General features: G+C 65.0%; 5 protein-coding genes across 5 annotated transcripts; 3 read left to right on the top strand and 2 right to left on the bottom strand.

The window, feature by feature from the left end:
- Positions 1-155: 155 nt before the first annotated feature.
- JCM10292_007031 (uncharacterized protein) lies at positions 156-5,603 on the bottom strand (the record flags this gene model as incomplete). The annotated part of the gene is made up of 4 exons (XM_076649760.1): positions 156-1,957; positions 2,017-4,588; positions 4,666-5,531; positions 5,588-5,603. 4 exons carry the CDS (start codon positions 5,601-5,603, stop codon positions 156-158), a joined length of 5,256 nt encoding a protein of 1,751 aa, XP_076504750.1.
- A 142-nt stretch (positions 5,604-5,745) lies between these two features.
- TRM11 (tRNA (guanine-N2-)-methyltransferase) lies at positions 5,746-8,146 on the top strand (the record flags this gene model as incomplete). The annotated part of the gene is made up of 10 exons (XM_076649759.1): positions 5,746-5,814; positions 5,886-6,128; positions 6,191-6,349; positions 6,436-6,756; positions 6,822-6,969; positions 7,034-7,123; positions 7,185-7,261; positions 7,338-7,386; positions 7,449-7,557; positions 7,666-8,146. 10 exons carry the CDS (start codon positions 5,746-5,748, stop codon positions 8,144-8,146), a joined length of 1,746 nt encoding a protein of 581 aa, XP_076504749.1.
- Positions 8,147-8,347: 201 nt separating this feature from the next.
- JCM10292_007029 (SUR7/PalI family protein) lies at positions 8,348-10,381 on the bottom strand (the record flags this gene model as incomplete). Its single annotated transcript, XM_076649758.1, has 5 exons — positions 8,348-9,454; positions 9,518-9,577; positions 9,642-9,943; positions 10,034-10,205; positions 10,265-10,381. 5 exons carry the CDS (start codon positions 10,379-10,381, stop codon positions 8,348-8,350), a joined length of 1,758 nt encoding a protein of 585 aa, XP_076504748.1.
- Positions 10,382-12,612: 2,231 nt separating this feature from the next.
- On the top strand, positions 12,613-13,675 carry JCM10292_007028 (KOW motif domain-containing protein; the record flags this gene model as incomplete). Its single annotated transcript, XM_076649757.1, has 3 exons — positions 12,613-12,888; positions 12,978-13,287; positions 13,362-13,675. 3 exons carry the CDS (start codon positions 12,613-12,615, stop codon positions 13,673-13,675), a joined length of 900 nt encoding a protein of 299 aa, XP_076504747.1.
- A 427-nt stretch (positions 13,676-14,102) lies between these two features.
- Positions 14,103-19,655, top strand: RPO31 (DNA-directed RNA polymerase III core subunit RPO31; the record flags this gene model as incomplete). Its single annotated transcript, XM_076649756.1, has 18 exons — positions 14,103-14,140; positions 14,395-14,677; positions 14,746-15,260; positions 15,320-15,419; positions 15,481-15,555; positions 15,613-15,989; positions 16,046-16,194; positions 16,258-16,893; positions 16,963-17,247; positions 17,309-17,977; positions 18,041-18,148; positions 18,207-18,454; positions 18,519-18,605; positions 18,661-18,729; positions 18,791-18,916; positions 18,974-19,079; positions 19,137-19,309; positions 19,371-19,655. 18 exons carry the CDS (start codon positions 14,103-14,105, stop codon positions 19,653-19,655), a joined length of 4,329 nt encoding a protein of 1,442 aa, XP_076504746.1.
- Between the last annotated feature and the right edge of the window lie 425 nt (positions 19,656-20,080).

Genomic DNA, 20,080 nt, shown 5'->3' with positions numbered 1-20,080 from the left:
CGACGACGGCGACCACGCTTGAAGGCTTGTCTGCACTGCCTAGACTTACGAGCTGCCTCTCTGATACTCTCGATAAAGTGTGCGGGCCGAAGGCACGAGCGATGCGAATGATGCAGCTTATTCCTCCCCCTCGTCCTCCTTCTTCCGCGTCCTATCTACACAACATACAGATCGTCCCCCTGGCACGCCGCACACAGTATCAGGTTGTCCGACAGCGGGACGCGCTTCGTCCGCGGTGGCGGCCGCCGCCGCCGCGCCTCCTCCGGGCTCCACGGCACCGTCAGCTCGTCCTCCTGTGCGGGCCCGTCCTTCGGCGGCACTCCGTACTCGTCTTCCATCCGCGCGCGCAGCAGCGACAGCGACGCCTGCCGGACATGTCCGCCCGGCCCACCCGCGCCGACTGCCGGCGTTCCCGGGACGGGCCCGTCGAACGCCATGCCCCGGTAGAGCGGTGTCTGCCCGAACGGAATAAGCGGCGGCGACATGAGTGGCGCAAGCTTGTTGGTCGTCGGGTCCGACAGCTCGTGCACGGGCGGGAGGAAAGAGGCGGTGCGGCGATGCGCGTGTCCGCGTCGAGAAGGGGTCAAGGGCGGATCGCGCGCTAGCGCTGCGGGCGCCGATTCGGACGAGGTGCGGGGCGCGACGGTCGAGTCTGAGTTGCGAGGAGGCGACGTCAGGGACGGGGTTGGGCGCTTCTTGGCCGCCGCGAGTTCGAGCTCCTTCGCCTTGGTCTTCGAGCGCTCTTGGTCGAGCGCCTCCATCATGCTTTCGACCTGGCTCTTCAGGTCGCCGTTGGCCTTGAGCATCTTGACGCGCGCCGAGTCGAGCGAGAAGACGTCCTGCTCAAGCTGCCGAACCCGCGCCTGCGCCTCTGACAGCTGCATCTGCAGGTTGTCGACCTCGGTCGATGCGCCGAGGGACGGCTGCGCAGGCGTGAGCGAGCGCGGCTCGCCGGTCCCCGAGCGGAGCGTCTCGAGCTCCTCCTGCGCCTGTGAGTACAGCTCGCGCAGCTCGGCGAGCGCGGAGCTCGTCTCTCCGACGCGCTCGCGCTGCATCTCGAGTTCGGCTCGCAGCGCTTCGACCTCGTTGACCTTGCGCTCGAGCTCGTCAGCAAGCCCAGCCGACTCGGACGACGAGCCCGCCTGACCAGACCGCAATCGCGCAATCTCCTGCTCGAGCTGCGAAGTCGCCTCGCGGAGGTTGGCGACCTCATCGTCGCGCTGCGAGTCCTGCGCCATGATGGCCTTGAGCTCGCGGTCCGTCTTGCTCGCTTGACGCACGGCCGCAGTGAGCTGAGCCTGCGACTCGCGTGCGCGCTCGTTCGCCGCCTCGACGTCCTTCGCAACGCCTGCCTCGAGCTGCTCGATCGCGGCGTCCTTGTCCTTGATCGAGCGGCGCAGAGTGGCGACCTGCTCCTCGTGTGCTGCGGAAGAGGCTGACGACTCGTCCGCGCGCGCCTGCAGCGTCGCAAGCTCGCCTTCGAGCCGCGCCTTGTCCTGCTCGAATGCGCTACGCTCCTCGGTCGCGGAGCGCAGCTCCTCCCGAACCTCTTCAAGCGCGCGCTCCAACTCAACCACCTCGTCCTTCGTCGAGTCAAGCTCGGCCATCGCAGCCGACAGCGTTGCCGACGTCTCCTCCACCTCGCCGCGGCACAGTGCAAGCTCCTCCTCGACCTCGCGCTTCGTGCGCTCAACTTCAGCGAGGTCGGCACGCAACGAGTCGAGCTCATGTCGCATCGTCGACTCGGCGGCCTGCGCTTGTGTGAGCGAGGTGGACAAAGCGCGGGCGTGGTCCGAAGTCGAAGAGTCGGAGGACAGGCTGGAGAGGGTAGTGCGGAGCTCCTCGACAGTCGTTGTCAAGGTCGAGTTAGTGGACTGGAGTGCGTCGTGCGTCGAGGTGAGGCGCTCATGCTCGGACTGAGCGGTTGAGAGTTGCTGCTCGAGTGTGGTGATTCGGCCTGCGATGTGAATTGTCAGATCACCTGCCTGAGGGTGGAGGGTACAGGGAATGGCGAACCTTGAGCGGTAGCGTAGTCGGTAGTTTTCTGTTTGAGCTGCGCCTCGAGCGTTTCGACCTTGGCCTTGACCTTGGTGAGGTCCGCCTCGACCGCCGCCTTCGCCTGCGTAGCCTGATTGGCTTCGGCCTGGCTTCGCGCAACCTCGCCCTTGAGGGTCGCAAGCTCCTGCTTCAGCGAGTCGGATGCGCCACCTTGACTCGCCTTTAGCTCGTCGAGCTGGTCCTGCAGGTCACCGGCGCGGCTCGCGCTCGCAGCCGCCTTGCTCGTAACGGTGTCGATCGAGAATTCGAGCTCGCGCTCCTTGGCGGCCGAGGCAGCGAGGAGACCCTCGAGGCGCAGAATCTCGGCCTCACGCTCGTCGAGCTCCTTCTCGGCCGCCTCGAGCGAGTGTTGCAGGCCAGTCGCCCGCGACTCGGACGCGGCGAGCACGTTCTTGAAGACGGTCAAGTCACGCTCGAGCGCATTAAGCTTGTTGGAGGGCGTGGCGGGTGTCGAAGGGCGAGAGGGGGCGTCTGTAGCAGACGAGGGTGCAGCCGGTGCGGCGGTAGGAGCAGGGCGGGCAGCGGCCTCGGCGAGCTGCGTCCGCAAACTTGACTCCGTCTCGCGCAGACGCTCGAGTTCGTCATCTTTGTCCTTCACTGCGGCCTGCAGCTCGGACATGCGCGCCGTGTCCTCGGGCGAAGATGTCGGTGCGTCCGCCTGCGCCTGCTTGAGCGCCGCAAGCTCATGGCGCAGGGCGTCGGCCGTTGCTGCGGCCTGCTCGGACCGCTCGGTCGCTGCGCTTAAGTCGCGCTGTGCACCTGCAAGCTGCTCCTCCGCTGCGGAGCGAGCGGATTGAGCCTCGTCGCGCTCGCCCTCGAGCACTGTTGTCCGCTGCTGCTGCTCCTCCAGCGCCTGTCGTACTTCAACAAGCGCCGTCGCTGCCCGCTCGGCCTCCTCCGCGCCCTCGTCCACCTTCGTCCGCAGTCCCCGCGCCTCCTCGAGCGCTTCGTCTCGCTGCTTCTCCATCGGCGAAAGACGCGCCAGCTCCTCTTCAAGCCGGCTCTGCAGCGCGCTGACCTCTTTTTGCGCCTCTTCGCGCTCCCGCGCACCCTGCGCCTTCTCCTCCTCGAGCGCAGCGATCTGCGCGCGCAGCGTGTCCAGCTCGGCGTCTTGCGCGGCGCGCGCGGCTTCGAGCTCGGCGATGGTGCGTGCGAGGGCCTCGGCGCGTGTGGCGTCGGACGAGGACGAGTCGGTGAGGGATGCGAGAGAAGCCTCGAGCGAGCTGACGCGCGCTTCGGCGGCGGAGAGGTCGGCTTGGAGCGTGTCGCGCGCGGCGGTGGCGGAGGCGAGGCCGGACTGGGCGGATTGGAGCGAGCCCTCGAGGGTCGAGATCGTTTCGAGGTGCGTTGCGAGGTCCGTTTCGGAGGTGGCGACGCGAGACTGCAGCTCGGCGATAGTCGTTTCGCGCTCCGCGAGAGCCGCCTCGAGGCGCTCGATAGTCGCGCGGGTCGCCTCGGCGTCGCCCGCGGAGGAAGCAAGCTGCTGCTCAAGGTTGCGGACCGTCTCATCCCGCTGCTCGAGCTCCTTCTCGAGCTCGCCCAACCGTGCAGAGGCGCGCTCAGCCTCCTCCGTAAGAGCGCGCGTCTTCTCCTCGAGCTCCTTCGCGAGCCGCTCCTTCTCGTCCCTGAGCCGCTCGACCTCCTCCTCGATCTCCGCCAGTCGGACGTCGCGCTCCGACCCGCGCTGCTGCAGCTCGAGGCGCTCGCCCTCCCACTCGTCCTTCTCCCGCTCGAGCGTCTCGAGCGCCCCGCGCAGCTCGGCTGCATCGCGCTGCACCTCCTCGAACTCTGCAACGAGCGTAGCCGAATCGTCCTGCCCCGCCTCCGCTGCGGGAGCGGCAGACTCAACAGGGGGTGGGGCGGCCTTCGCAGCCTCGAGCTCGCGCTCGAGCTGACGAACGCGTTCCTCGACCGCCCCGAGCGCCCGCCGCGCCTCCTCCTCGCCCGCCTGCGCCCGCTCGAGGTCGCGCTTCGCAGTCGTCTCCCATTCGGCCGCCTCGCCCACGCCGGCGCGCATGTCCTCGAGCTCGGCGTCAGCTGCGGACGCATGCGCTTCAGCCGCCGTCAAAGTCGTCTGCGCCGCCGAGGCGCGCTCCTCCGCCGCGGCGAGATCGGCCGTCAGGCGCGCAACGTCGGCGCGCAAGCCCTCAATCTCAGCGGTCCGATCCTCTACTGGTGTAGGCGCGGGCGGCGGAGTCGGCGCCGGAGCATTCTCGAGCTCTTCGACGCGCGCCTCGAGCGCGGCGATGCGCCGCTCGCGCTCGTCGGCGCGCCCCTGCAGCTCGAGCACCTCGTCCTCCTTCTCGCCAAGCGCGCCCGCGATCCCGCGCATCTGCGCGTCCTGCTCGTCAAGCTGCCCCGAGAGCTCGGCGACGCGCGCGTCGCGCGCTTCGAGCTGCGACGCGAGCTCGGCGAGCTCGGAAGAGCGCGCGTCGAGCTGCGTAGAGAGGGACGCAAGCTCGTCGTCTTTGGCGACGAGCTGCTCGTGCCGGTCGTGCAGCGCTTCGCGCGCGATCGAGACGCCGCGCTCCTGTATGTCGACAGCGTATCGCCATCAGCGTGGCGTCTCAACGGAGACACCGGGCAGAAGACAGAGCACCGACGCACGAGGTTGGCGATCCGCTCCGCGTCCCTTTCGCCCTGCTCCCTCTGCTCCTCCAGCTCGTCCTGCACCTGCTCGACCTGCCTCTGCAGCTCGTCCACATCTTTCTGCTCTGGCCGTTCCGCGAGCAGTGCCTCGAGCTCCTTGACCCGCGCAGTGAGCGTCTGTTGCGCCTGGATGAGGCGTGCGGTCGATGCTGGAGCGGGAGACGGCGTAGGCGAGGGAGCAGAACTCGCAGGACTGGCGGATTGCTGCGGCTGCGGCGGAGGGGCCAAAGATGGAGGAACGGAGAAAGCTTGCGCGAGCTCGGATCGGGGAGGCGGCGCGGGGGAAGGCGGCTGTTGCGGCGGGGGGGAGAGGATGCGCGAGAAGTACTCGGCGGCGGATGCGGCGGCAGACGAGGCGGGCGAGAAGGTAGAGCGAGGAGGAGGCGAGAGGGCTGAGCGCGGTGGCGGCGAGGCGACGGCGGAACGGGGTGGAGGTGGTGCGGTGACCGTCGAGAGGGAAGGAGCCGGAGGCGGAGGCGAGAAGAGCGACGGCGGGACGGGTGCTGGTGCCGCTCCGCTTGCAGGGGGCGGAGATGCCGCTCCTGCGAGCCTACTCGCGATGCTCGAGGCAGGGCTGCCCGGGACGCTGGCCGTGTCCGAGGGAGCGGTCGACGCGGCAGACTGGCGGAGGCTCTTCTGCGCCTGAAACTTGCGAAGCTGGTCGAGACGAGTGGCGTGAGTGGCTTCGTCGAGCGGGGCTACGCCTCTGTGCGCTGGGGTCCAGGCAGAGGCCGAGGGAGGGCCGGCGAGGGTGCGAGTGCGTCGGTGCAGCGAATTCACCTTGTCCTTGGCTCGCGATGCTTTGGCCGCGCGCTCTTGCAGAGCTGTGGGGAGTCCAAGTGAGCGTGTGTGCGGGCCTGCAAGCTCTGGCGGGGCGTACCGAGGTCGTCGGCCATGGCAGGGTGACGAGCCGTGGGTGGGGGAGCGCGGACGCGTCAAAGGCGGGCTGCGCGCGTCTAGGCCCGTCAGTGATGCTCGTAGCAGTCTCCTTGTAGGCCAGACGGACTCGCTTGTACGCTAGCTGGCGGTGAGAGCGAGATGGAGCGGAGCGAAGCGGGGCCGCAAGTTCGTCGTCCCGACAACCTCGTCTCTCGCGCCAAGTACATTGTGGGCAGCGGGATTGACACTTTGAAAGTGCCCTGGTCCTCCCCAAGAAGACACGTTACAGTCTGTGGCAGTTTGCGGAACTCGAGCTCGTCCTGCTCGTCTTCCGCGAGCAGTTCGTCCAGCGCCGTCCTGAGCACCTTCTGCGCCGAAGCATGAGCGAGGAAGCGTTCACGGCTGGGCTCAAGCCCGGGCACACGGCCTACATCCTCTTCTGCGTCCAGGGTCCGCTCGAAGAGTTCCGCGTCCCCGAGATCCTCTCGATCATCCAGCTCTTCGCACTCGACGTCTCCTGGCCCGTCCCGCCTGATCACACGGTCCGTACACCTCCCGAAATGCCTGCTGGCAGACCAGGCTGACTTTTGGACGCGGATGACAGCGGCCGTACATGCTCATCGGGCTTCCTGGCGAGAAAGAGGCCCGCCTCCTCGGCTCGCGCCTGGTCAGCGCCAAGCACGTCTGGGAGTACTGGGCACATGCAGAAACCTACCCTGAGCTGCACGAGCTTGTCCGCGGCGACGAGTGCCGGGCCAAGTGGGTGCGTCAGGCTTCCGCTTCTCTCGCGATGCCCGTCGGACTTCGTTCTCTGCCTTCCGAGCTGACCGCCGTCTCTGCCGTACGCAGGAGCCCTACGCTGCCGACCGCGAGTGCACCTGGAAATTCACCATCGCCGGGCACCAGCGCACGATCCCGCTCCCGCAGCAGGTCGCGCTCGTAAACACCTTCTCGTACATGCCCTTCCTCGGCGACATCAATCTCCGCACGCCCGACCTCGAGATCGGCGTCTTCGAGGAATACACATGGGACCCGCTGCGCGGGGCCAAGGTGCGCGAGGCGAGGCAGGCGATGGGGGCCGAGCCAAGCAGGAAGGGCAAGGAGAAGGCGCTCGAGGAGGGTGACCCAGAGGACACGGGTGGGCTGCGCATGGTCTGGATGGGGCGCAAAGTGCGTCTTGCCCGTCGCCTCGCCTCCTTCCCCCGGCCGCACACGTTGACCTTCGCAACCTGCAGATCTGCGACACGTCCCGCCACCTGATGGACGTCTTCGACCTCAAGAAGCGCGCCTACATCGGGACCACATCGATGGAGGCCGAGGCGTCGCTCCTCATGGTCAACCAGGCGCTCGCAGCTCCGGGCAAATGGGTGTACGACCCCTTCGGTGCGCCGCCGCCTCGACGTTCTCCTGTTGTGCCCTCCCGCTGACACACGTCGAATGTTCACAGCTGGCACCGGCTCGATGCTGCTGACTGCGGCAGCATTTGGCGCCATGACCTTCGGCAGCGACATCGATGGGCGACAATTGCGCGGCAAGAGTGCGTTGATCTTGTCTCTCCTGGCCCCCGAGCGCGCACTCACGAATACTCTCTCATGCAGAGACGTCCATCAAGCACTCGGCAGCGCAGTACGGCGTGTCGAACCGCATCGTCGACACTTTCGCGTTCGACATGACGGTGCGTCTTCTTCGCCTATTTGCGCTCGTCGATTTTGCGCTCGTCGATTTGGCTGACAGTCTTTCTCTTCGCATAGCAACATCCATTCCGGACGGGCGAGCTCTTCGACGCGATCGTGACGGATCGTGCGCCTTCACTTCTCACTCGATCCTGCTTTGCACCGATTCACCTAACCTGCCCATCACAGCGCCCTACGGTGTCCGCGCAGGCGCGAAACGGCTTGGGCGGGAGAAGGGCGCAGAGGAGGTGGCGCCTATGGTCGTTAAGGGCAGGGAGGCGGAAGGGTACCACCACCAGTGCGTTGCTTCCGCCGCTCTGCTATCCTCGTGCCGATTGATTGTCTTGCCGTGCGGGATCATGCGCATACGCAAAGTAATGTACTGATTTGCGCCAACATTGCGCAGATTCCACGACTACGTGCCGCCCTCTGTCGGCTGGCCGATGGAAGAGGTCATCTCTACGCTCGTCACCTTTGCGCTCTACCTCCTGCGTCCCGGCGGCCGCCTCGTCTTCTTCCTCCCGACCGACAACGCCGAATACTCTGACCTCGACGTGCCGAGCGTGCCCGGCCTGCGCCTCGTGAGCAACTCGCTGCAGAGCTACGGCAAGTGGGGCCGGCGGCTCATCACGATGGAGAAGGCGCGCGACGCGTCCGAGGGCGCAGAGTGGCGCAGGGCGCTCGAGGGGCTCGACAGGGGCATTCCGCGCGAGGGGCGCAAGAGCGCGTGGGAGGAGGAGCGCGGGAAGGGTGCGGGTGAGGAGAAGCGCCCCGGGCACGCAGACTTCAATCGGCGGTACTTCGCCGGGTTCGACGCCGTCAAGGAGGGCGTGCGGAAGCTCGTCGTCGGTGACAAGCAGTCCGCCCCTGCAGAGACTCCGCAATGAACGGCGCACTCGTCTTTGCGCGTTCTCCCTCTCTGCCTCTTTTTCGTCCATCATGGAGAGAGAGAGCAACAGACTTCGTGATGGTGTTGACAGGGATACGGAAGAGTGGTGCTACATTGGGATCACGGGTCTTGTCAAACAATGGGAAGGAGCAAGTGTCTATGCGCGTTCCGACAGGGTCCGTACCGTCCCCTCTCCCGCTCAGTACCGCGGCGCGCCGTACATGTCGGTTGACCCGCCCGTCTGCTGTGGATACTGCTGCTGCGCGCCGCCGCCGCCGCCGTACCGGTCGTGCGTGTAGTACGTCGGGGCAAGGCTGCCCGTCTCGTGCGAGTTGGCGTACGGATCCGGGTACGTCGAGGGGTTCTGCACGTAGTACTGCTGCTGCTGCTGGGCGGGCGGGGACGTCGGAGGGCGATACGGCAGCACGGGCGGCTTCTCGCGCGTCGGGCTCGTGTGCTGATACCCTGCTGCAGCAGCGACGACGGCGGGGACGGCGGCACCGTACCCGCCTGCCGCGCCGTGCCCGTGCGATGAAGGCCCGCTCGCGCCAGGCGGCGGGGACGTCGTATTCGGGTAGGGCGGGTACTGCCCCGCATACGACGGCGAGAAGTGCTGCTGCTGCGCCTGCACCGGCTGCTGCTGCTGGTAGTGCGAATCCTGCGACCGCACAACCTGCACCGGCTCTTCGTGCCCGTACATGCCCGTAAACGGCTCAGTCGTGGCGTTGTTGAGCCGCCGCTCGTCGTCCTGCGTCGCAAGGCCGCGGTTCGCGCGCGCCTCGGCAGCGAGACGCGAGCCGACGCCTGCTGCGGCGGCGCCCGCCGCTGCACCCGCCGCGTAGGGCGCGGCTGCTCCGACGCCGCCAGGCGAGTACCCGCCGGGGCTGATCGGGCCCTGCGGCGCCGTCAGGCCCGAGTCGACCGTGAGCGAGACGGGCAAGCCCGGCGCACTCGGGTTGCGGCGGCCGTAGCCCTCGCCGACACCCGAGATGAGGCTCGGCGCGCCCGTGTTCCCGCTCATGTTGGCGATGTCGCTCTGCGACGCGAACTGCCGCGGCTCGTACCGGCCCCCGCCGTGCTGGTTGTACGGCTCGTCGTACTCTAGCGCGTTGTGCGCCGTGAGCGGGATGTTCTCGCGGTCGTGCTCGGGGAAGTTGGGGAGGGTGCCCTCTTGGAGGTAGTCGCGCTGCTGCGCATTGACGGCCTCGGCTCGCATCTTGAGGCCGTACTCGGCATCGGGCGCAGGCTTGTACGCCTCGGACGCCTCACGCTGGGTGCGCTGCTTGCGGATGATGCAGGCGCCGCACTAAAGGAGGAAGAGATTTGAGCCGCTCCGATTCGAAGTTGTCACAGTAGTACGTGTACGCACGCCGAAGAAGATACCGGCAGTAGCGTAGAGGATGAGCGCAGCAAGCGTCATCCAGATGGCCTGTGCGAGCGGCGCGGAGGTCAGTGAATGGAAGGGACAATACTGGCGAAATCGTGCAACTCACGTTGCCCAGCTCCGCGCTGCCACCGACATCACTGCTAGAGATGCGATTCTTGGCGATCACGAAAGCGGCAATGTCGAAGACGAAGGCGAGGAGTGCGATGGCCGCGGCGAACGAGGCGAAGCATGTGCTCAACGCCGTCCCGGCAAACCCACGGGTGTGCGCAAGGATGCCAAAGAGGACCGAGATGAGGCCAAAGCCGGCGGCGATAGGGTGCAGGATCAGGACGTAGGTGATCCACTTGAGAACCGAGTTGGAGAGGTCGCCAAGCCGGCCGTCACCCAGATCGAGTAGCCCGGCAATGTCTGCGTCGTTATGACTCGTCAGCAGCGTACCCAGGCTAGACCATTCTCGAGGCATGGCAAGGTCCCGCTCAGGATGACGCGAGGACGTACCGAGGGAATAGCCCAGCTTTGCGCTCGTGCAGGTGTCGCCGACGCAGTAGCCGAAGCAGCCCAGAGTGATCTCGCCTCGGACATTGGTGTTGCCCACCTGGGTGTCAATCGTGGCCTTGAGGAAGTGGATGCTCTTGATGAGGGGGGTCGAGACGGTGACGAAAATGAGGAGCTGCGGACCGCTTGTCGGGTCAGTATGCGCCAAGCTGTCCTGAGCAGACCGATACGTACGACGGTCGCAGCAAACACAACGATGGTCCCTGTGGCAAGATGCAGCGAGGTGAATGGGGTGATGAGGGTCGCGGGCGCGCGGGGACGCTCACCGGGAGTCGCCGGTCGTATGCCCATGGTTACCAGCGAGCTCGAGAGGCTGTCTGACCAGCGTTGAAGCGCTCGGATCTCGCAGGTGCAAGGCGAGAGCGGGAGCGACGTTGTCCCGGGCGCGCGAAGGGCCCTGCACCGCCTCGCTCTTGTCTGGCATCTCTCGCGCTTCCCGCAGACTTTGATGACCAGGGGCGCTGCCAAAGGATGGACAAGGTAAATGGCGAGTGTATTCCAGATCCATGCGCGCGCGCGCGCGGCCTGCGCGTGCTCACGCAAACGGGTTCGAGCCTGTGCTTTCGCGCCGCTCATGCTCACACGGGTTTGACGCGAAGCTGGTCGTGCTCTCGTTCCGCGTGTGACCGTGTTGACCGCTGCGCAATACGGTCTGGCCGGCCGGAGGGTGGCCAGCCGCGACATGGAACGCGGACTGGCGCGAGTTGGGGATGACGGCCTCCTGCAAGTTGAGAGCGGTGAGTAGCTATAAAAGCTGATAGGATGTCACAAACGTGCGTGTAGGGGAGGAGGCTGACGGGTAGCGAGAATCAGCCTGCCGAAGCGCCACGCGATGAGGCAGTGAAAGAGTTGAACGCACACTAGGCTTCCAGCAAACAAGCTCGAAGAAGTCCTCTAATTGCTGTAAGACGCCCTGAGCTGTCGGGGCGTTCTTTGGATAGAAACGCTGCTCGACGAGCCACTGCGCAGCATTTGCGAGGCGATCGCCTTGCCGAAGCCCGTGTGGTCCGCTGAGCACCTTGACCACATTCCTGCTTGTCGCGCCGGTTTGACCCGCCAGGGACAAAGCAGCGCACACGGTCTCACGCTCGCCCTCCGCGATGAGGACGAGATTGTAGATGTGGGCGACAGTGATGGCGCGGTAGAAGGCGAGAGCACGGCGGTGGTCGTGGGCAAATGCTCTGTGCTGACTGTAAGCGTAGTAGAGTCGACTGAGCACGCGGTACAGCACACGGGCGGCCGGGGCGACGTGTATGATCGTTGTCGTCAGGCCATTCGGACGGACGGCGTGCTTCGCTTCGAGCCGTACCCAGTGTTGCACCTTGAACCAGACATGGTGTAGCTCGGGCGGGTCAATCTCGTGAAACACCATATCGTGCTTGTACTGTGTGTATGATTAGCGAGGGAGACCAGCAGAGTCTCCTGCGCAAGCACACGCACCCGGTCAGTTTGTTGGATCACGCCTGGCCGTTCAACCGCGGCAAGCGCACGGTGCACTTCGCCATCGGACGGTTCACGCTCCGAAACCGACTTGGGCGACACTGAAATCTGAATCCTGCGAGCAAAAGCTGGCGTTAGTCCGCGCTAGAGACCGAGCGGGACCAGTGGCAAAGGTCCTCACTCCGTATCAAATAGGTCTATGTCTGCTGCCAGCTTGACGGCAACCTTGCCATCGGGCGAGTCGGAGGATAGGCTGCCGGCCAGGTAGCCGACCGCTGACTCGCCATCCAGCGCGACTTGGAAGGGTGCGGTCCGGAGCTCGTCGACGAGCGCGGTCGCGCATTCGCTCAGGCTGAGTAAGCTAGGCATGAGCGGGAAGTGAAAGAGCAGATGGCGACAGTGGCCCTTCAGAGCTCGCCAGCGGAGAATCCGCGGGCTGACAGAGGAGTGCGTTCGTGAGCGCGAGGAGACACAAACACACAGCCTCGAGCAGCTCGGCCCCCGTCTAGCCCGAATTCAGCCAGTCATTGAGACTGCCTTGGAACACAGCTGTGACACGCCGAGCGCCTGGCTCAACGCGCGCAAGAGCGTCGGTGGATGCAGGGTGCCGCGAAACGAGGACACGAGGCTGCGATTCCGGAGCAAAGCAGGCGGAGAAGAGGGAGCCAGAAAGTCCTGCAGGCGTAGGCTAGAATGATCTGCCTGTAGACTCGCACCGCAGTCGAGCGAAGTAGTGCGTGGGGCAGAAGGCAACCTCGAAAGTCGCGGGAAGCTCGCGACGTCGCCTCGACCTCTCGCCCTCGCCGAGCGCGCTCGACGGACGAGCAAGCGATCCAGACACGCGCTTGAAGCTTGCAGACTTGCCCGCAGCCTCGTCCTGCCGCAGCTTGATTTCCGCTCCGGTCTCATCGCCAACTTCCTCGACCCGGATCGCACGACGTCCGCAGCGTCCCAGACAGTCCAGCCGGGCACTCAGTGAGTCACAGCGTGGTCTCTTTCGCTGCCTGTGATCTGCAGCTGACCCCGCCCGTCCTGCAGACCCGTCCTCGCACCCTCCCCCTCCTCTCCTCCTCTAGCTCACGATGCCGCGCGACCTCGCCCGCTCGCTGCAGCGCACTCTCGCGCATCTCAAAGCCCCGCCCACACGCGGCGGCAAGTTCCAGCTCCCGCTCCCTACCCACTTCCGCCCGACGCCGGCCTTCGTCCAGGTCAAGGACCGCATCCCCTTCTGGCACGTCGCACCGGGTGATCGCGTCAAGCTGGTCAAGGGCGGTAAGGAGGTCAAGGGCAAGGTTGGCGTCGTGGACCGGGTCGACCGCGAGACGAACCGTGTCTACCTCAAGGAGCCCGAGTTCTCGGTGCGTCCAGATCGGCTCCGAGGACGACTGGAGCGAGTGCGCGGTCCCGCTGACACGATGCTCGTGCAATCTGCGTCACGTAAACGCAGGTCAAGAAGCGCCAGTTCAACGAGTACCCGGGGCAGCAGCTCGAGCCGGACCACCAAGCAACGGGCGACGCCGGCGGGACGTACCTCACGCCGCGGCCGTTTCACGTCGCGAACCTGCGCCTGCAGGTGCGCGACGGCGAGCACGAGTACACGGCGACGCGCGTGCGCAAGAGCAAGGTGACGTGGGACCGCCGCTTGCGCCGCTTTGCGTGGAAGCGCTACGTGCTCGTGCCCGAGCTGGGGACGACGGACGAGGCTGGGTGGAGGGAGCTGCCGTGGCCCAAGGAGGATGTGCCGACCACCACGCCGAGTACGTTGCTCTACTCGAGCCAGCCCACTTTCGACGCAAGGTGCACACGGTCTCACACCCCGATTTCCTCGCAGGTGCTCGCGACATGACCGAGACCAACACCCTCGGCACCTGGATCCCCGACCTCTCCTCGCTCTCGCTCTCGCCGACGCGCCTCCCGCGCTCGCCCGTCCGCCCCATCCCGCTCGCGGCTGGCGCGCCGCCCGAGCTGCAGGTGTCGCCGCTCGACCTCGGGGGCCAGTGGAACAGCCGCGCGAACCGCACCAAGCGGTACAACGCGGCCAAGGCGCGCAGCAAGGCGCACGGGAAGGAGGTGATGAAGACGAGGAGCCAGGACGCGAGCCGGAGCAAGGCGGCGCAGCAGCTCGAGGCAGAGGTGCTGCTCTAGAGGGTGGACCTTCCTTGTGTTCTTTCTGGTCCTATCGTTTCCTCGTGTTCACCTGCAACCAGCATCTTCGCATCTCTGGCGTGGGAGCCGTCTGCTACATAGGGTCTCGAGTTCTGCGAGTGCGTCTCGCGGAGCAAGTCTGCGTCTCTAGGGACATTTTGCCTGAGATCGTACCAGCAAGTCTGCTACGACGACAAGGGCGGCGCACTCGTGTCTGTCTGATCGGGCGTGACTTTGGGCGCCTCCCCTCATCCGCTCGTCTCCACCGCCAAGTCGCTCCGCCCGCATCCACCGCGCTCAACGCCGCCCAGTGCCTGCTTGGCCCGCTTCTCAGCTCTGTGCAGCCTGTACAGGAGCTCTCGCGCACACCAGGCGGACCGGCGGATTGACCTGAGGGCGCGGCGGCGTCGAGCTTGACCGGAGCATCATGAAGCTCCTCATTGCCGACGCGGCGCCAAAGCGCATGTGCGTCTCCTTTCTCTCGTTTCTGGATTGGAAGATGGACGCGCGGGCCTACAGGCGTGGCTGGGCGAGCTGATGCCGCCAAGTCGAGACGCACGAGGCGGTGTGATGCTTCTCAGACGAGCGACACCCAGCTCTGGATCTGGTGGAGCTGGCGAGTGGAGCTACTGCGACCCCTAGCAGCTCGTACGCGACTCGGCGCGGTCCCTGACGGCGTGCTGACCTTTCTTGCACTTTCCCTCGTCTCCCGCTCACAGCAAGCACATTCAGTTCTCCGTCCTCTCTGCACGCGAGGCCGTCGCCATTTCCGAGTTCGAGGCGAATCAGCGCGACCTGTACACGCCCGGAGACCGCCGTCCCGTCGACCACGGTGTGCTCGACAAACGCCTCGGAACGAGCGACAAGTCGAGCAAGTGCGAGACGTGCGGGCTCCCGCTCGCCGAGTGCGTCGGGCACTATGCCTACGTCAAGCTCGTCCTCCCCGTCTTCCACATCGGCTACTTCAAGCATGTCCTCGGCATCCTCCAGTGCATCTGCAAGGTCCGTTCCGCCTCGTCGATTCGCTTGCTGCCTTGTGCTGCTCGCTCACAGCCCTTGTCCCGATGCAGACCTGCTCCCGCATTCTCCTCGACTCGGCCCAGCACCGGAAATACCTCGCCCTCTTCCGCCGCCCCAACCTCGACTCCCTCACCCTCGCCGCCTACTCGAAGCAGCTCGCTGCGCTCTGCCGCAAGACGACGACGTGCCCGCACTGCGGCGCGCTCAACGGCGTTGTCAAGAAGATTGGCGCGATGCGCATTGGGCACGAAAAGTGGCGCGGGCGCAACCTCAAGAAGGAGGCCGGCGGGCGCGACGGTGCCGAGGGCAAGGGCAACTACCAGGCGTGGCGCGCGAGCTTCGACGAGGCCGTGCGCGAGGACAAGCAGATCGAGACGCACATCGACAAGGCGATCGACGACCTCAACCCGCTCAAGGTCCTGAGCTTGTTCCGCAAGGTCACGAGCGCAGACTGCGAGCTGCTCGGGCTCGACCCGACCGCGGGCAGGCCAGAAGAGTTCCTGTGGCAGTACATCTCGGTCCCGCCGGTGTGCATCCGCCCGAGTGTCTCGCAGGAGGCGGCGACGTGCGTTGGCTCCTGTGCTTGTCCTGGCTTGGACTGCTGGCTGACACTGGCACACGCAGGAACGAGGACGACTTGACGGTCAAGCTCACGGAGATTGTCTTCATGAACGCGGTTATCAAGACGGGGTTGGCGAAGGGCGTGACGACGCAGAATCTCATGGTGCGCTTCCTTTCGCTTCTCTCTACGAGCGACTATTGACATGCCTTTGTCACGCTTGCAGGAGCAATGGGAATTCCTGCAGCTTGCCGTCGCGACGTACATCAACTCCGAGCTTCCGGGCATTCCCACCGCCATCGTGAGCACTGCCTGCTCCGGATCTCGCGTCCATCCGCTGATTCTTCCGTTTCTGCAGGGCGCAAAACCGATGCGCGGTCTCTGCCAGCGCCTGAAGGGCAAGCAGGGACGCTTCCGTGGCAACTTGTCCGGCAAGCGTGTCGACTTCTCCGGCCGTACCGTCATTTCGCCAGATCCCAACCTCATGATCGATCAGGTCGCCGTCCCCGAGCGCGTGGCCAAGATCCTCACCTACCCGGAGCGCGTCACGGCGCACAACCTCGAGCGGCTACGACAGGCGGTGCGTAACGGTACGGACGTGCACCCTGGCGCCAACTTCATCAACCAGGGCGGCGACTCTGGCCTCAAGAAGTTCCTCAAGTTCGGCAATCGCGAGATGATGGCCGATAAGCTCCGCATCGGCGACGTGGTTGAGCGCCACCTTCGCGACGACGAGTGCGTTCTGTTCGACCGCTCCGCTGTGAGCCACATTAACCTGCTCGTCACTGCAGCATCGTTCTCTTCAACCGCCAGCCTTCCCTCCACCGTCTCTCTATCCTCTCCCACCGCGTCAAGGTCCGACCATGGCGAACATTCCGTCTCAACGAGTGTGTTTGCACGCCGTACAACGCCGACTTCGACGGAGACGAGATGAACCTCCGTGCGTCTCCAGCCTGGTGACCTCGCCTAGTCCATACTTTCTGACTGTCCCTATGGTCTGCAGACGTGCCGCAGACGGAGGAAGCGCGTATGGAGGCCTTCCAGCTCATGAACATCAAGCGCAATCTCGTCACGCCGCGTAACGGCGAGCCCATCATCGCCGCGACGCAGGACTTCATCACGGGCTGCTACCTCATCACGCGCCGCGATACCTTCTTCAACCGCCAAGAGTTCGTCCAGGCGTGCTCGTACCTCCAGGACGCCGAGCTCGAGATTGAGCTGCCGCCACCGACCATCCTCAAGCCCGAGCGCCTGTGGACGGGCAAGCAGGTCTTCAACGTGCTCATGCGCCCGAGCAAGAAGTCGCAGGTCAACGTCAATCTCGAGTGCAAGAACAAGACGTTCGGCAAGCCCTCGACCGAGTGGGTCGAGCCGCCGCCCGATGAGAAGGCCGAGCGCGCGCGGGATCCGAACTGGGTCAAGCCGCCCGACCGCAGCGTCCACTACCCGCCCTTCATGTCGGTGAACGACGGGTACCTCGTCGTGCAGAACTCGGAGATCATCGCGGGCGTGTTTGACAAGAGCACGGTCGGCGACGGCAACAAGAAGAGCGTGTTTGCCGTCATCCAGCGCGACTTTGGCGCAGACGAGGCGGCCAAGTGCATGAACCGCATGGCCAAGCTTTGTGCGCGCTGGCTTGGTGCGTCCTGGCCGCGCACCCTCTCGTCACGGCGGTCCGAGAACTGACTTGGCTTGCTTGACGTCGCAGCCAACAAGGGCTTCTCGATCGGTGTGAGCGATGTCATGCCCGGCGAGAACCTCAAACGGCAGAAGGAGGGCCTCGTCGAAAAGGCGTACCAGCTCGCCGACGAGAACATCGCCAAAGCCGCCGCTGGCAAGCTCGAGTGCCAGCCCGGATCCAACGTCGAGCAGACGCTCGAGTCGATGATCTCCGGCGACCTGTCGCGCGTCCGTGACCAGGTCGGCGAGATCTGCATGGACGAGCTCAGCCGTAACAACGCTCCGCTTATCATGGCTACCTGCGGTTCCAAGGGTGCGCACGTTTCGCTTCCTCGCGTTCTCGTGCCTCATCTCACTTGTCTCGGCATGTGCAGGTTCCAAGATCAACGTCTCGCAGATGGTGGCTTGTGTCGGACAGCAGATTATCGCCGGCCACCGTGTCCCGAACGGCTTCCAGGACCGCTCCCTTCCGCACTTCCCCAAGGGCGCCATCGACCCGCTCGCCAAGGGCTTCGTCTCCAACTCGTTCTTCTCCGGCCTTCGCCCGACCGAGTTCCTCTTCCACGCCATCTCGGGTCGCGAAGGACTCGTCGACACGGCTGTCAAGACGGCCGAGACGGGCTACATGGCGCGTCGTCTCATGAAGGCCCTCGAGGACCTCTCGAGTCGCTACGACCGTTCGGTGCGTAATGCGACGGGCGGTGTCGTCCAGTTCGTCTACGGCGACGACGGTCTCGACCCCGCCAACCTCGAAGGAGACGGCAAGCCCGTCGTGTTCGAGCGGACGTGGGCGCACGCCCGCGCACTCAAGCTCGACCTCGCCGAGGAGGGCTTGTTGCCGTACGAGATCAATCGTCGCGTGCGGGAAAAGACGGCGACGCCCTACTTCACCAACTCGTGCTCGGAGGAGTTCCTCAAGGAGGTGCGCGACTTTGTCGACGAGCACATCGCGCGCAAGGCGGCCGCCTATCGCGAGCAGTACGGCATGCCGCCTGCCCTTCATCCGCTCAAGCGTGGGCAGAGCCGGACCGGATCTGCGAATGGTGCACTCGACTTCCTTCACCCGCGCTTGCGATCTTCGTTGACGCAATCTTCCTGCGACACAGCTGCGGAGAAGGCGGTCGTCAACAATAAGACCAAGGTCACCGAGACGCAGATTGACGAGTTCCTCCAGCTCTGCTGGACGAAGTACGTCAAGGCGAAGATCGAGCCGGGTGCGTGAACTTTTACCTCGCCACCTGCGTATCAATGCTAATGGTCGCCACGCCGCAGGTACTGCCGTCGGTGCCATTGGCGCCCAGTCCATCGGTGAGCCCGGTACGCAGATGACGCTAAAGACGTTCCATTTCGCCGGTGTCGCCTCGATGAACGTCACGCTCGGTGTGCCGCGTATCAAGGAGATCATCAACGCGGCCAAGACAATCTCGACGCCCATCATCACGGCCAAGCTCGTCCGCGGCGAATCGGAGCATGCCGCTCGCATTGTCAAGGGTCGTGTCGAGAAGACCTTCCTCGGAGACGTCCGTCCCGCAATCCACTGAACCCTCCTTTACCTCCCCATGCTGACGCTTTCACGTCCTACAGATTGCCTCGGTCATCGCCGGCGTGTACAGTCAGGGCCAGATGTATGTTTCGGTGCACATCGACACTCGCGCCATCCGAGCTCTTCAGGTTCGTCCTTCCCGCTCTTCCATCTTCCACATCACGCTCACCCCGCCGTGTGCAGCTCGAAATCTCGCTCGACAGCATCGCGCATGCGATCTCGCATGCGCCGCGCCTCAAGATCAAGGCCGCGGTTCGTCTGGTGTTTGGCTCCGGCTCCAGCAACTCTCGCTAACTTTCCGCTTCCTTTGCAGGACATCACGGTCAAGAAGAACACGGACGAGATCCACATTATTGCGCACCACAATGCCGAGGACAAGGTCCCCGCCTACCGCCGCATGATGTGGCTCCGCCGTGTTCTGCCCGGCATCACCGTCAAGGTGAGACAAGCGGCTGACCTGCGCTCACAAGCTCTACTAACTCTGTCTTTTTCACAGGGTGTGTCCGGACTGCAGCGTGCGGTCATCCAGGTCAACGCGTCGACGCAGCGCAAGGACTTGCTCGTCGAAGGCGAGGGTCTTCGCGAGGTCATGACTACGGACGGTGCGCTCGCTGCACCCGCCTGCTTGGAAGTGCTGTGCTGACTCTCGGCCACACTAGGTGTCGTCGGCCACGAGACGACCTCGAACCACGTCATGGAGGTCGAGAAGGTGCTGGGTATCGAGGCGGCGCGCAAGACGATCATCGGGCAGATCCACTACACCATGGACTCGCACGGTCTCGGTGTCGACCCTCGCCACCTCATGCTTCTCGGCGACGTCATGTGCTTCAAGGTGCGTCGATGTCGTCCGCCGCACACGTCTTCCTTGCTGACCCGATTCTCCTCTCGCTCAGGGCGAGGTTCTCGGTATCACCCGTTTCGGTGTCGCCAAGATGAAGGACTCGGTTCTCATGCTCGCCTCGTTCGAAAAGACGACCGACCACCTCTTCAATGCGTCGTTCAACGCCCGTCGCGACCCGATCCAGGGTGTCTCCGAGTGCATCATCCTCGGCTCGCCCGCCAACAACGTCGGCACGGCCATGCCCGCGCTCGTCATGGACAAGCCCAAGCTGCCGCCGCCGTACCGCACCGTCTTTGAGCGCCCGGAGAAGGAGCGCAAGGGCAAGGCGCGGGCGTAAGCGCGCTCGCACGGGTTCTTCAAGGTGTTTCTTCCGTCTCTGCCGGTTTCTCCTCGTTACCTCCCTCGCATTCGCAATGTCAATGTTGTTCTCACGAGTTTCTCTGGAGGGGCATCCTGACTCACAGAACCGCCTTGTTCGTCGGTCGACGGAGAACAACCGATGCTCGCGTGCAAGCAGACGTGCAGATTCGCATGTCCCTCTTTCTGGCATACTGGCATGAAGCAGCAGACTCGGAACTTTCTCCGGCTCGCAAGGCCTCTGAACCGGTCTTGGCCATCGGCGCGGGAGCGTGACGACTGCCGACGACCGGGCAAAGCAGGCAGGAAGAGCGAGACGCAAAGCAGGAGACGCAAAGCAGGAGGCGCAGTAGCGACGCAGAGAGCCACAGCAAAGCTCGCCCCGCCAGAGGCACAGCGGAGGAA

Source organism: Rhodotorula paludigena, assembly GCF_050403205.1.
Source record: "Rhodotorula paludigena JCM10292 DNA, Rt_paludigena_JCM10292v1_ctg27, whole genome shotgun sequence".
NCBI lineage: Eukaryota > Fungi > Basidiomycota > Microbotryomycetes > Sporidiobolales > Sporidiobolaceae > Rhodotorula > Rhodotorula paludigena.
This window is presented reverse-complemented; position numbering and strand designations above follow the sequence as displayed.